General features: G+C 39.9%; 1 protein-coding gene across 2 annotated transcripts; it reads right to left on the reverse strand.

Annotated features, from left to right (window-relative positions):
- Nucleotides 1-734: 734 nt before the first annotated feature.
- Nucleotides 735-13,439, reverse strand: rab6a (RAB6A, member RAS oncogene family). 2 transcript variants are annotated; one of them, XM_033639683.2, is made up of 8 exons: nucleotides 13,058-13,439; nucleotides 9,460-9,518; nucleotides 9,285-9,338; nucleotides 8,499-8,604; nucleotides 7,150-7,261; nucleotides 6,117-6,210; nucleotides 5,315-5,381; nucleotides 735-2,301 (listed from the first exon to the last, which is right to left on the reverse strand). In XM_033639683.2, exons 1-8 carry the CDS (start codon nucleotides 13,125-13,127, stop codon nucleotides 2,237-2,239), a joined length of 627 nt encoding a protein of 208 aa, XP_033495574.1. In that variant the 5' UTR covers nucleotides 13,128-13,439; the 3' UTR covers nucleotides 735-2,236. The 2 variants fall into 2 exon arrangements, with proteins under 2 accessions (XP_033495574.1, XP_033495563.1); XM_033639672.2 differs by lacking the exon at nucleotides 6,117-6,210 and adding an exon at nucleotides 6,654-6,747 and having other exon boundaries at nucleotides 13,058-13,437.
- Between the last annotated feature and the right edge of the window lie 1,947 nt (nucleotides 13,440-15,386).

Below are 15,386 nucleotides of genomic sequence, written 5' to 3' on the forward strand. Positions count from 1 at the left end.
ACGGTCATCCTTCATCAAAGATTAGGCAATGATGTTACATCAGTTCAGTTTATATTGTACCTCAAGTTTGCAATTAATCAAACTATGTGAAATTACTTGACATATTTTGAACCTGGGCTTCAGGGATGCAGAGACAGTTGCCTGCTTTGCAATCTTGCCTTGCAGGTGCATACAGGTGGCTGATTGCCCCATTAACTCCCTTAATATATCAAAATCTCATGATTACATGTGCCACACCACATATTAAGGCATGAATAATGTCTGGAGTCTGTTTAGGTGTGGCAGCTCTAGGCAGTGTTCTTGTGAATGCTGGCTCAGTGGAATGGCAGATTTTGGAGCCATCATTACAGCCATTAACTCCACCTGTGTTATTCCTGCAATGACAAGTCAAAACGTCTGCTGTGAAATAAGCCTATTAGTCCAGGTCCAGCATATCGCTCCTGCACGACTGAGCTGATTACTGTCAGTCATTTAGTCCACATGACTGAGCAACTTTCTGCTCCATACAGCAACACATTTGAGGCCTTGCTCTTTATAATAGTTGCTGCTAGTGCTGTTCTGTTCCTGTGGTTCACACTTTGTTGCCACTGCTGAGAGCCAGGCTGAAGGCCTACAGCTAACATCTCTGCAATACTAATATTTTCTCTTTGATTTGAAATTCACATATCAAAAGATACCATGTAATTCACTGACACCAAATTGTACAGCTGTTAATAAAACACTGATGCATTCCATCAGAGGTGACAAGTGTATTTTTATTCTTTCATTTAAAACCATTCCAGACAGAAACGTTAAGGAGTACTATGCTATACAAATCAGACTCTCCATAAGTTCACACAGAAAATTGCACTGTATTATCAATATGATCGAATTGCCATTTAGAGGTGGTAGAGGGAGCAGCAGAGGCTCTCTGCTGATTCAGTTAAAGGTGGTCCAGATGGATGCATATTTTTATTAGCGATTCAGGACTCATTGCAAAAGTGAAGATATTAACAGCCATAAAAAAGAGACATGAATCCAAAAGAAATAAATATTACAAGTCATTGTAGATTAAATACACATGTAGAATAATCACTAACAAAAGATCAATGCCAAAAAAAATAAAAACAAGCAAGAGAAACAAAGTCTTTAATGTGTTCATAAAACATCATACCAAACTTAACTAGATAATCCCAAAGCAAAGGAAGCCCTCTACAATTAAACTCCAAAAGGCATACTGTATATCTCCATGTCTAATGTTTACAGTCGGTTTTATGATTATGACTCAATATATGAGAAAATACTCCTCAAACACTATGTTCAAAGAAATAGTTTTAATCTATGATAGTTGTAGCCTTTAGAAAAAAAATAATTAAAGATCTATTCAAATAAAAAGGAAATAGAAAATGGAACCAAGGTAAAAATAACCCATCTCAAGGGACAAGTGTGGGGAGGACGGTAATGTGGATGGTGCGGCGATAGTGTTGCTCTTGTAGTATGTGTCATGTGTTTGTGCTGGTGTGAGACCATGCGGTGATGTGTGACGATGTATTGACTTGCCATATCATGCTGGTACATGTTGGGACTGCTGGTACAGGCACCACTTAGCTCATGGCTACCACTCTTGGGTGTACAGTGTACGTGTCAAATCTGTGATGTCCTAGTTGGTGTGCTTCAACACAACTTTGCAACCATTTCCACAAATTAGACTGACAGTTAAAAAAATAAAGAGCAGTTTGTTGATAAAGAATGAATCCTTGGTGATCAATCAATTGCCACGTCACAAATTATGTTAACTGACAAATGCATACAACACCCACGTTGTGCTTATTAAGCTTGAAGCAATATTTAACTTTTAGAGAATATTCTCACTCTTACACACATACTTCGACTTCATGTCTTAAACACACCTTTTCTTTCTTTCGGTTTGATTCAAAAAGTCATCTTTAGAGACAAACTATAGCAATGACACTCATTTCTCTTCTGCCACCATGTTTTGTCGGTTTGAAATGACAGAAAACAGCGGTGTTTCAGCGTATGTGTGTTACAGTGCAAATATTCAATTTAAGTGATTTATGACTTTCAGAGCATCCTGATGAGAGAGCAGCTTTCCGCAATGGCAAGGATAACGACTGTAGTGTTCTCTTTCAGGTTGGGAAACAGCGGCGAGTGCAGTGAAGGGTGCAGATACAGAAAAAACAAACAAACTGGGTTTGAGAAAAAGCCAGTAAGAGAAATATTTAGCCATAAGCTGGCATTAGCAAGAGCAGCCTCCTTCGCTGGCAGGTAGCTCTGGTGGCTTCTCCAGCTTAATGTCAATCACTGAGGGGTTCAGGAGTTAAGGAACATCACAAAACAGCAAACATGCCACTCTAATATGTACATGAGAGGTTGTTAAAAATAAACTCCCCAACACTTTCAGGATTAAGTTACTGGAGATTACATATTAAAGTTTTGTACACATGTACAAATAGTTTATATATATATATACAGTACAGGCCAAAAGTTTGGACACACCTTCTCATTCAATGCGTTTTCTTTATTTTCATGACTATTTACATTGTAGATTCTCACTGAAGGCATCAAAACTATGAATGAACACATGTGGAGTTATGTACTTAACAAAAAAAGGTGAAATAACTGAAAACAGGTTTTATATTCTAGTTTCTTCAAAATAGCCACCCTTTGCTCTGATTACTGCTTTGCACACTCTTGGCATTCTCTCCATGAGCTTCAAGAGGTAGTCACCTGAAATGGTTTTCCAACAGTCTTGAAGGAGTTCCCAGAGGTGTTTAGCACTTGTTGGCCCCTTTGCCTTCACTCTGCGGTCCAGCTCACCCCAAACCATCTCGATTGGGTTCAGGTCCGGTGACTGTGGAGGCCAGGTCATCTGCCGCAGCACTCCATCACTCTCCTTCTTGGTCAAATAGCCCTTACACAGCCTGGAGGTGTGTTTGGGGTCATTGTCCTGTTGAAAAATAAATGATCGTCCAACTAAACGCAAACCGGATGGGATGGCATGTCGCTGCAGGATGCTGTGGTAGCCATGCTGGTTCAGTGTGCCTTCAATTTTGAATAAATCCCCAACAGTGTCACCAGCAAAACACCCCCACACCATCACACCTCCTCCTCCATGCTTCACAGTGGGAACCAGGCATGTGGAATCCATCCATTCACCTTTTCTGCGTCTCACAAAGACACGGCGGTTGGAACCAAAGATCTCAAATTTGGACTCATCAGACCAAAGCACAGATTTCCACTGGTCTAATGTCCATTCCTTGTGTTTCTTGGCCCAAACAAATCTCTTCTGCTTGTTGCCTCTCCTTAGCAGTGGTTTCCTAGCAGCTATTTGACCATGAAGGCCTGATTGGCGCAGTCTCCTCTTAACAGTTGTTCTAGAGATGGGTCTGCTGCTAGAACTCTGTGTGGCATTCATCTGGTCTCTGATCTGAGCTGCTGTTAACTTGCGATTTGTGAGGCTGATGACTCGGATGAACTTATCCTCAGAAGCAGAGGTGACTCTTGGTCTTCCTTTCCTGGGTCGGTCCTCATGTGTGCCAGTTTCGTTGTAGCGCTTGATGGTTTTTGCGACTCCACTTGGGGACACATTTAAAGTTTTTGCAATTTTCCAGACTGACTGACCTTCATTTCTTAAAGTAATGATGGCCACTCGTTTTTCTTTAGTTAGCTGATTGGTTCTTGCCATAATATGAATTTTAACAGTTGTCCAATAGGGCTGTCGGCTGTGTATTAACCTGACTTCTGCACAACACAACTGATGGTCCCAACCCCATTGATAAAGCAAGAAATTCCACTAATTAACCCTGATAAGGCACACCTGTGAAGTGGAAACCATTTCAGGTGACTACCTCTTGAAGCTCATCGAGAGAATGCCAAGAGTGTACAAAGCAGTAATCAGAGCAAAGGGTGGCTATTTTGAAGAAACTAGAATATAAAACATGTTTTCAGTTATTTCACCTTTTTTTGTTAAGTACATAACTCCACATGTGTTTATTCATAGTTTTGATGCCTTCAGTGAGAATCTACAATGTAAATAGTCATGAAAATAAAGAAAACACATTGAATGAGAAGGTGTGTCCAAACTTTTGGCCTGTACTGTATATATATATATATATATATATATATATATATATATATATATATATATATATATATATATATATATATAACAAAATAATAAAAATCCAATTTCCAAAAACAACCAAACAGCCATGGTGTAAACTCACATTTGTAGGACAAATCCCACACACTGCATTTCATAACAAATTGAATTCTTTTGAGAAAGATCATGTTTTATGTTGCTTTTATGTGACATTTAACCCTACATGGAGGTTTTTGTAAAAGCTAAAAATATTACAAACCTTTAACTAGTACCACAGAAAACCTTGAATTTCAGTGGGGATGAACACCATTTGTTTTTAGGCAATACTCAGCAAAACTAAAATCATAGGGGAGATTAAAGGTCTTTGATCACCAAGTCCAAATTCTCTGTATGCGTTTGCACACCAAGTCCCATGCCTATTGTTGCTGTATTCGCTGTGAAAATTCGCAGTAGCCGACAAAACAGAGAGAGACATTTCCTTTCTTGCTTCCCTCCACTGGAGGTGCCTCCCTGACCGTCCCCACTCTCTTCCCACATCTTGCATTTGGCACCGCAGCTATTAAATTGCGCTCGGCTGTCAGCATCATCATTGCTTTTGTGCATTTTTGGATGAGCTGACATCTCCTTCTCTTTGTTGTTGAAACATTCAAGGCCATTGCTTCCATATATTTCAACGTCTATTTCTTGCTGGCCTCCTGTCCACTTCTGCCCTGTTCCTTTCTTTTGTTACGCGTATGTCCCCCAGATTAGGCCACATTTTCCTCACTGCTGCTTGGTCAAACAACTCCTTTGGACAGATACGAACGCAGAAAATTGAACCTTTTCTGAAAATGATAGTGTGTAAATGTGATTGACACAACAATTTTGGATGAAAAATAAGGCCTTGGTGTGCGAAGGCCTTGACTCTTATCTGCAATCTGAATCAAACTGCAGTGAATCCATGCCAAATGCAGCCTGGAGGTGGTAAGTATTTCTGTAACATTATACCCACAGTTAAATAGTGAGTTGGAGCACAATATGCGCCCTCACTGGTAAAATAAATGTAAACGGACACATGGGTTAACGAACAACAGCTTGCTGTCACACTGCTGCACTACATTTTCCCTCTGGCAGGGACTACCCATACAACACAGCGGAAGCGAGATAGAGAGAGACCTCCTGACTCTTTCCTGCCATGTCGGACACAGACGTTGATATACACACAAAGGATACTGTCCTCTCTACTCTTGTCCTGTGTGGTGTCCATGCCAGGAAGGGCGGCTGCCACACGACGGAAAAGCTAGAGGGAGAGAGAACCAGATGTATTTTGTCAGACACGGACATATGCTCGGAGCATCACAAAAGCACGAGATGAAATCAAGATAGCGTGCTGTGTATCTTCCCATTAAATGATTTAGCATAAGGTTTGCTTGAAGCTCGCACAGAGGAAGAAGGCCACCAGAGCTTTTCCAAATTTGATTTGAATTTAGCAGCATGTCTTTGAGCTACTGCAAGGTAATACTTCTGCACTGCAGAGAGAGAGAGAGGATGTAACTTGTGCCTTACAGAGAGCTTCCATTGATGGAGCTTGGAGGATTTAAAGTGATTGATGGATTCAAATGAAAATTAAAGTGACAGTGTTGAATGTATGATGATGCTCAAAATGCCCAACCTCGCAATAAAAAGCATCACATACTGTAGAACTAGACTTTATACACATGCAACAAAATACTGCTATGGTGCTAATCAGTTTAGTGGGGAGTATTGGTTTGCAAACCCCGACCCACCTCAAGAGCTGTGTGATCAAAGGCTGGCCAATACAAATCATTACTCCTAACAGGCGGGACAGAGCTTGTAAAACAAATCCACACACCTCACTTTCAAACAGAAGAAGCCGATGTTTAAAGCACACCTTTATGCACGCATGCGTGTGTGAAACAGAAGCCAATCAGAAGAGAGCATGAGCGCTATGAACGAACACACACACACACACACACACACACACACACACACACACAAGGTGCACACGCTCTACCTGTTTGACATTGTAGCCTGTCTTTGCACTTGTTTCAATAAACAGAACATTCATCTCTTTTGCTCTCTGTTCTCCCTCCTCTGTGGTTATCTGTCTGTGAGGAGCCACCGCGCACAAACACACAAACACCCACAGGGACACGCACATGTTGCCACAGACATTGACAAAAAGACAAGGGAAAGAGAATACAGACTGTGATTATGTTGAAGTGGATAAACAAGTCGTGCCCCTTCCTGCTGCTACTGCCACCTGTGCTTGATACCAAAGGTCGTCCAGTAGAAATTCTGGCTGTTCAGTTTGTTAGCCGAACTCCCACACAGGCTTTCAATTTGGACAGAAAATGAACAATTACTGGTTTGTTGCTGATTCATTTACAAAATGCCTCTTTTATAAGGTCTAAATCAATCGAGGGTGACTCTTAAGGATCCAGCTCCCCACATTTCTAACCACTGATTTTGGCAGACGACCTTTGCAGGTAGAGCCCTGGCAGCAGCATCCGCAGCAAGACTACAGAGCACGACTCACACACACTCTTACCTGCTTTACATTGTAGCCCGCTTTCGCACTAGTCTCAATAAACATTACATTTAGTTCTTTGGCTTTCCGCTCACCCTCTTCAATAGATACTTGCCTGCGGTGGATAAGGGAATTAGGAGATGCACAGCAAAAGACATTACACAACTTACTTAATTAAACAGGTGAATAAAGTGGATCAGACAATTTCAAATCAAATATTATCAAACACAATAGCTGATAACCATCAATACTTTCATGAGATCGATCAGTTAACGATCTAATAATCAATATCTTCAAACAATGTGGGGTGAAACAAGGAAAAAGAGGGCATATAGTATATAAGAAGTCAATGAGAGCTCTGACATCCACAAAGGGCAAAAATAACTCGCACTGCCTCATAAAGGCCTAAGCAGCTCAGAATCGACAGGCCAGCAGCTTCAATCAATGACTTCATTAGTATGCTCTTACTGGTGAAGCCCCACTTACACAGAGGCAGGAGGAAGGAAGAACAGATTACCTTTTGTCTGCAAGGTCTGTCTTGTTTCCCACCAACATGATAATGACATCACTTCCTCTCTCCGTTCTCACATCATCAATCCATTTTGTGGTTTGCTGGAAGGAGTTGACATCTGAAAGAGAGAGACAAGGGGGAAACAGGAAGCAGAGCATCAGCATTCAGGAGATGAAAAGCCTCAGCTGTGAAAACCAGGCAAGTTTGTGACGGGAAGGAAGGAGAGATACAAGTCATACACATCTTGTCCAAGTCAGATGTATACATTTGGAATTATAAGGATTCTGAAATTAAAAGAAAGGTGTCCTTGCATTTTATAATGACAAAACAAACATTTACTACCATTTAGGGATGTCCCCATCAAGTTTTTTTGCCCCCGATCCCAATCAGTCATTTATTATTAAGTATGAGTACGAGTACCAATCCAACACTTCTATTTTCCTGATAATACAGCTGCACAGTACACACTGAAAGTACTTTAAGGTTTAAAATCAGTCCAAATGATATTTAGCTCTGAAATGCATTAATAAAAAATCCCTGCATCCAAGTTGTTCCCTTTTCTTCAAATGATAAAGTAGGCTGTAAAATAAAAATTCTTTCTATCCCTACTCTGTCCCTTTAAGAGAATTACTCCAGTATTTGTTGCATTGATGCAGCCTTTTTCCTGAGTTACCTGAACAAACTGTTTCCTGTTAGGTGTTTATTTTATTTTTCTGTACATTCCGTGGATGCCTGGATAACTTAAATCAATTACTCTTATCGGCAATTTGCTTGCAGAGCTTTTGTTGCACTTGCAGTGGAGTCCTGAGTGTCTGCAGTGACGCATGCACCATGTATCTTATGACAAAAAAACAAACCACCAGGAACTCTCTGAGCTGAAATGAAATGAGTGCAAATAAAATTGGGTAAATTAAATAAATCAGTAGTCTTATTCTGTTGCTTGCTGTGTGAGCTGTTGCTTGCTGTGTGAGCTGTGTCGCTGCGGGTGGGGCTCAGCCCTCGTTCTTAGGCAGACACTGAGCTCAGAGGAGTGGAGGAGAGACAGACAGCAAGGAGTTGCAGACTTGATGATGGCTGCACTCTCTGCATAGATGTGCATTGAAAACCCTGTGGGACAGCTGATGTAACAAAGGATCAGATAAGGCTATAACTAGCTCAATATAGCTGAGCCGATCCCTATCAGTGGAAATATGCCTTGATCTGCCCTGAAGCCAATCTTTCAGATCGGACTGAGACATCCCTACCACCTGTAGTCAACATTCAAGTGGATTTGAACAGATTGTTTCAAAACATTAAAGAACAAACTAAACATAACAGACAATGAGGTGAATGTGCCATGTTTATTATCCACCTACTTGTAATGTCGTACACTACAACAGCAGCAGCAGAGTCTCTGATGTAACTTGGGATGAGGCTACGAAACCGCTCTTGCCCTGCCGTGTCCCACAACTGCAACCTGATCTGTGGGGCAGGAAGGGGAAGGGGATGGGAGGAGAAACAAAAGAAGAGAAAAGAAAAAATAAACCAAAAGGGATGAAAATAAAACAAGAAAAAAAATGCGGTCAGAAAATGAGGTAAGTTATGGTGACAAAAAGCAAATTGATAAAATAAAACTAAATAAGGTCGGACGAATGGGAAGAGACAGAGAGAGGTCAGAGAGAGAGAGAGCGTAGCGCATGCAGGTAGTGAATGACCACCAGAGAGAGCAAGCTGTCTGGGCCTTTTGGGGGAGGGGATAAATAAATAATCACCCTTCACTTGTCATCAACCCTCCTCTCTTGATCAAGTAAGGTGTTTAATTTCAAAATAGGAATGAAAAGAAGAGATGGAGGGGCAGGAAGGAGAGGAAGGAAACTTTTGTTGAGGGAAGAAACAAAAAGAAAGGGAAGACGGTCCAGTGGGTACAGCATCCAGCTCACACTTGGATGGCAGTATAAATGCTGCGTGTGATAGTTAGAAAGAACATAACTGAATAATTAAAGAAAAAAGAACAACACGAAATTATTCAAGCAATCAACATCTGAGTGCCCCATGACACTATCTGAACCAAAGCATGGCATTCACAAAGAGAATGTCCCCAAACTAGGCAAAGACAAGAAGAGCTAACAATCAAGGACTGTAGTCAAAAAAATAAAACTTACTGTTCGGTCTTCAAGGTACATGGTTTTTGATAGGAAATCTATTCCTATTGTGGCCTGAAAATAGGTGACAAATCGTTAAATATGCATGACCTTTTTCAATCCATGAACATCTGATTTTAGAATATAATGAACATTATCAGTGACGGTTAAAATCAGGTGGTGGTGTCTGTCTCACTTGGTAAGTGTTGTCGAAGCTGTCATACATGAACCTGGTGATCAGCGAAGTCTTTCCCACTAAAAAAATAAGCAGAAACAAAGTACTATAAGTGCAAAATCACACTTTCACTTCAGTTTTGTAGGTTAATCAGTTCTTATTAAAAATGACCAAAATAATGCATGGCTATCACAAGAAGGGCTGCGAATAACCGAGTAATTAACTAACTGATTAATTTATCAGTTCTCTTTCATTTCTTTTTCCTGATTGATTGGTCAATATATAAAATGTTAAAAAATAAAGAAAAGTGCCTACAATAATTTGTCAGAGCCCAAGGTGACATCTTGAAATTGTATTATTTACCTGGCAATCATTTCAAAACACAAAAATATTGAGTTTATAACAATATGAAACACAAACTCTCCGACAGCTTCCTCAAACAGAGTTCCTTAAGAGTGATAAAACTGAGGTACTCCTTGTAGGTACATCTACTGACTAAACCATATAGCTTCTCAGAGTATTGACAACTCCAAAGTCCTTCCTTCCCCTCAGATTAAGAGTCTGGGTGTCATCCTGAACAGTATATTGTCCTTTGAGGCACACATCAATAATGTTACTCAGTCTGCATACTTTCATCTACATAATATTAATCATCTTTGCCTGTCGCTTACACCAAACAATACTGCTTTTCTCATTCCTTCATTGGTTACATCCTGTATTTTATATTGCAGTTCTGTCCTCTTTGGTCTCCCTCTCAAGTGTCTTTTTAAACTCCAAATGGTCCCGAACTAAGCTGCCCGTATCATTACTAGAACTTCCTCCTGTTCTTAGCAACTTCACTGGCTTACACTTAAATACTGTATTGATTTCAAGATTTTATTTCTCACCTGCCTCACTGTCATGGGATCTAGAGCCTTTAACCGTACTGCCCCCCATCTTGGGAACTCTCTCCCAAGAAATTCACAGTATTGATCTCCTTTCCGATTTCAAATCCTGCCTGAAAACACACCTTTTCAAGCTAGCATATTCAGTCTGATTTAGTGGTGACACACACATCAAGATTTGCACTGATGATGAATTTATGATGATGTTTTTATACCTTGCTTTTGTAACTACGATCTCTGTATAGTTATTTTATTAAGTTATTACTGTATATTACTGATTTGTTTGTCTTTATGATCTATGGATACATTGCTGCTTCTTTTTTTAACGGAGTCTTGAAAGGTGTCTATAAAAAATGCATTATTATTATTATTATTAATAGTATTATTATTATTATTAGAAAAGCTGCATTCTCACATTTGAAAGGCTGGAGCTAGTTGTAGTTTGGCATTTTTGCTTGATAAAGAACTTAAAAAAAAATTATACAAATGATAAAAAAAATATATTTAATTAAAATTGACTGATTAATCAGTTAATCAACTAAAAATAAACAATATTATGACCTAAATACAACACCTGACCAATAATAAAGGAATAATTCTGAGGAGTGAAAACGTGTCTCATAATAAAATGTGTGTAAATTTATTCAAATCCAAAACAGCTAGGATGACACTGTTGTTACAAATACTTTTCTGAAAAGGTGCATGTTTTCTACACTGACAATATCATGTACAACTTTGCTGATGATATCAAGTGTTAGCACACCACATCAAAGTAAAGATTATTACATACTGCAAAGATAGTTAAAAATAACAAGCAACATAAGTGCCAAATTCAAAATTGTGTACAGTCCATAAGCCACAGATGAAGAATCCTTATAATGGACTAAAACTGAGAGCAGCTTGCCATGCAATTCCAGCTGCCCTCTGAAGGTTCTTGTCCATTAAAGGGTGTGGTGCACAGTCATTTGTAGAAGTTGGAGGGTTGAGGAATGTCGAGAGACAAGTGGGGGTGGGAACCAGGCTCCCATTTATTGCCCTTTTCAAATGTTTTGCCTTGCTGTGAAAAATGGTACCATTGTTGACAACATTTCTTTCAACTTTGCTGATATTTACCAGTAAAACATTATTTTTTAGCACAATAACACAGAGAGAGACACTCATATGGTTGCTCTGGGCACCCACACAGGGCTGCTCAGCCTTGGACTGTTTTGCTGAGCTCGGGTTACATTATCAGTTACACTGGGCATCGAGTGATGATGACATGGCCAAAGCCAACACTGCGGTTACAAGGAACCAAAGCTGATCATACACTGTCAGACAAGCACAAAGTCTGTCTTATCTCAATGGGAGTGGAGAGTTAGATTACAGGATGCAATACCTTTAGAAAAATAATCACTGGCAGTGGAGAAATTGTCAACTTTTCTACACTACCATTTCCTGTTTCTATTCTAGGGCTGCACCAATCAGATCAGCTGGATCAGTATCAGTGCTAATACTGAGCTTATTGGGCAGATTGGGTATTGTTAGATCAGAAGTGATGGATACACATTAAATGCAGTTTCTTTGTTAATGTCATAACGTAGTGCCTCCACAATTACGTCCACTCAGCTGGTCACTAACTGCACCATAACAATGCCCAGCCTCATGTTAACATGCACAAAAAGTATCTAAATAAGTTTAATGCTGTTAGGTACATCATTTTTAAATTTAAGATATAGATGGTACTAGTATCATATGAGTACTGGTACTTGGTATCAGATGACCACACCCCAAGTTGAGATATCAGAATCAGGAGAGAAGAGGTTGAATCAGTGCATCCCAATTCTGCATCAAGCCCCAAATTTACTTTCAGCTTACAGTGTGTGTGCTTTGTGTTGGCATGCTAAACACACAGCTGTGAAAACAGAAGAAAGTCGTGGAAGTTCTGTGTTTGACTGTATAATGAACACCCCACACCTTTACCTTTGAAAACAGATACACAATTGTTACGTATGGATCTACACTGAATAACTCCCCTGCCCCCTATTTCAGTACAATCATACCTTGTGTTCAGTTTGGCTGGGAAAGGGGGGACATTAGTAGGGGGAGTATAGGAATGCTACTGGGCCGGTTTGGTAATGGATGTATCCTTTCTCCACAGAAATGCCTCCAGGGAAGACGCACTGATCTGACTGTGTAATCATAGTGATACTGTCTATGGACTTTGACTGAGATTGATGTCACCTGTAACGTTAGTCAGCTTGGCATGTAACTGTAACTTCTAGTTACTGTAGAAAATAAACCTAAAACACAATACAACCAGTATTATTATAAAAAATGTAACTTCAAGTCTGCTCACCATGTTAACCACTCTATTTTACCACTTAAGCTAACGTTAATTGACACTTCTAACTTTCTAGCTGCCACTGCCTCCGTTAATAGTATGTTATCACAGCTCGCCACGGAAGTTAGCTAACAGGCGAACAGGACATCTCCACAGACATGACCTAACATATCAGGAACAAAATGAATTACTTTTCCATGACGCCAGCGTTGACAAACATTTAGCAACAAGTTACGGTGTCGCAATGATCACTGTCTCAAGTTTATCGTTGCGCAGCTAATGCAAGCTAAGCTAACTTGTAAACGTTAATCGCCCTACCACAGCCACCAAACTCAAGCGTTAGCAACACCTCCCACAGAGCATAATTCAGATTCCACATCCAAACAACTTTAAACATTGACATCAGACTTACCACTCTGCTCCCCGAGAAAGACCAATTTAAACTTTCTTAAGGGGTTTCCGAAGTCTCCGGCCGCAGACATGACTGTATGAAATAAGCCCTGTCGTTACTTTTCGGGAGCTCCCCAGCTAGCCAGCTAATGCTAGCTAACCAGTGGTTGTCAGATATCAAAGGTTCGGGGTTCCTAACGTTTTAACGGTTTGCCAGCCCTCTCTACAGGCCACCAGGTGAGGTTCCGTGCTCTAAAATCCCTCCTTTAAGCGTCCAGACACTGTTTGATAACTCACTAACTACTGCTGCCAAGTTAGCATTACTGACAGTTCTCTGACATGTCCAGACCACCAACAGCTAGACACCCTGGGCTACTCCTCTTCTTCATGCTCAGAGTTGACACTGTTTGGCATGTCAGACATATCGTTATGCTGCCCTCTACCGGTGAAGAATAAAACACATAATAATAAAAAGTTGCAGCCTTTTCACAGGGCACCGCACATTAACTTTTACACGGATAGGCATGGATTGAATCAGACGTCACTTTTATTTCATTACTCGGGTGTATAGTGCACAGTAGATTGCTAAAGGCTAAAGCAAAACAAGCAGCCTGTGAATGGAGTGTGCTGTGTCTTTGTATGTCCACAAGAGGGCGGACTCACCGCACAGAAAGCATCTCACCAATGAAGCAACCCTAAAGATGATCTCACTCGTAAGTTGTCATAAGTTGCCAGTACTGATATTGGAATTAGGCTAATTACACCACTAAAGAGCAGTTGGGCTTCACTGTGTTATAGTGATAGATAAATATAACAGCTGCCTGCCTGTCTGTCTATCAGTGCATCCTACCTTGTATATTCTACTACAAATAATGTCCGTATAATAGGCCTACTTGTATCACTTGTAGACTATAATATTAGATCGGAATATCTTAGATTTGACACACCCTCCCTTGTTAATATGGAGCCAACACCTTGTTGCTGTTGAAAGACTACCTCCTCTTTTTCTTCAGGACAGACTATTTAGGGGTGTCGCTGCAAAGTGCACATGTAGGCTTCAGTCCTATGCCAGGTTTTTACTGGCAAACCTTTCAACATCAAGCCAACTGGCATGATTATCTTTGTGAACAAAATGAAATCACAGTTATGGGTAGCAGTATGTAGGTGTGAATGTGGAAGTCTAACCTGTTAGGTGTGTTATGTCAGACACTTTTGTAAAACATTGTTATCTTGCTGCAATGTTTACAGCTCTTATTTGATGGCTTATGACCTCCTGGCAGCTGCTGTCCAGAAGGCTGAGGCCCTGTGGGAACATTCAAGGTGACTTCATTCACTTGCTTCACCCAAAGACAAACAAATGAATATACTGGTGTGAAGTGTTCATGAGTTATATATAAAGCCATGGGCGGATTATAAGACAATGGGCCCCTGGGCACAAATATGAAAAAGGCGCCACTACATCTCCTACAAAAGAGCAAGCTACACTGTTTTTGTGGTAATTTTGCATCTCTTTGTAGGTTTGTGTATATCTGAGGTTTTTGTTGTTTTTTTGTATTTCCTTGTGGTGATTTTGATACACCTGGTTGGTGTGTGTTAATTTGACACTTCCAGGGGAGCCCTGGACACTTTGGCCGCTAGGCCCATTCAGTAATCCATCCACATATATAGAGCTATGCCATTTATAGTTATTAAATGATCAACTTTTTATTCATCAGTATCAAAATTTCAATCAATTTACTTTGACTTTGTTTTTATTGAAAGATTTCATAAAATTAAGACTGAAACACTAATTCCAGTAACATCAACCATTTAGACATAATAGTAGTAATCACCTACCAACCAAAAGAGTTTTGAATGTTTCATTCTATTACAACAGAAAATTATTAAACACTACATTAGAACCACTTTCCCTCTCGAGACTGAAATAATCCACCATGATACATTAATGAAAAGAAAAGTAGGGATCTGTGCTGAGGCACTGACAACGCTGGGGTCTACTTTTTTTCTACCTGCAATCATTTGAGTAATAAACCACAATTCATCATAATCATACTTACACATTTATTAATAATCACATCTGATTTGCATATTTCATTAAGTTCCCTTTTTGTGAAAATAATGTTGCTTACATAACTCCTATAAACATCACATGCCCTTAAATATTGATTATCCCCACAGGATATATATGAAACATACATATATGTTTACATGAGCATGCTTCACACTGGAAAGAAATTGAATATTTTAATATCATGGATTCCTGCAGAATCATGTCAGATTTTACAGTAAACCCACATTTTGGCTTTCCCTACAACAAGACTCTATTTCATTATTATGAATTCGTTATCACT

Source organism: Epinephelus lanceolatus, chromosome 11 (genome assembly GCF_041903045.1).
Source record: "Epinephelus lanceolatus isolate andai-2023 chromosome 11, ASM4190304v1, whole genome shotgun sequence".
In the NCBI taxonomy this organism is placed as follows: Eukaryota; Metazoa; Chordata; class Actinopteri; order Perciformes; family Serranidae; genus Epinephelus; species Epinephelus lanceolatus.

Bases quoted from the DNA above. Each gene is read 5' to 3' on its own strand.
- rab6a (XM_033639683.2), bottom strand. From the start codon at position 13,127: ATGTCTGCGGCCGGAGACTTCGGAAACCCCTTAAGAAAGTTTAAATTG. The intron at 9,519-13,057 runs GTAAGTCTGATG...TTATTTTTTTAG, and splicing joins CTTTCTCGGGGAGCAGAGTG to TGGGAAAGACTTCGCTGATC. The intron at 5,382-6,116 runs GTAGAGCGTGTG...CTCTCCCTCTAG, and splicing joins CAGGCTACAATGTCAAACAG to CTTTTCCGTCGTGTGGCAGC.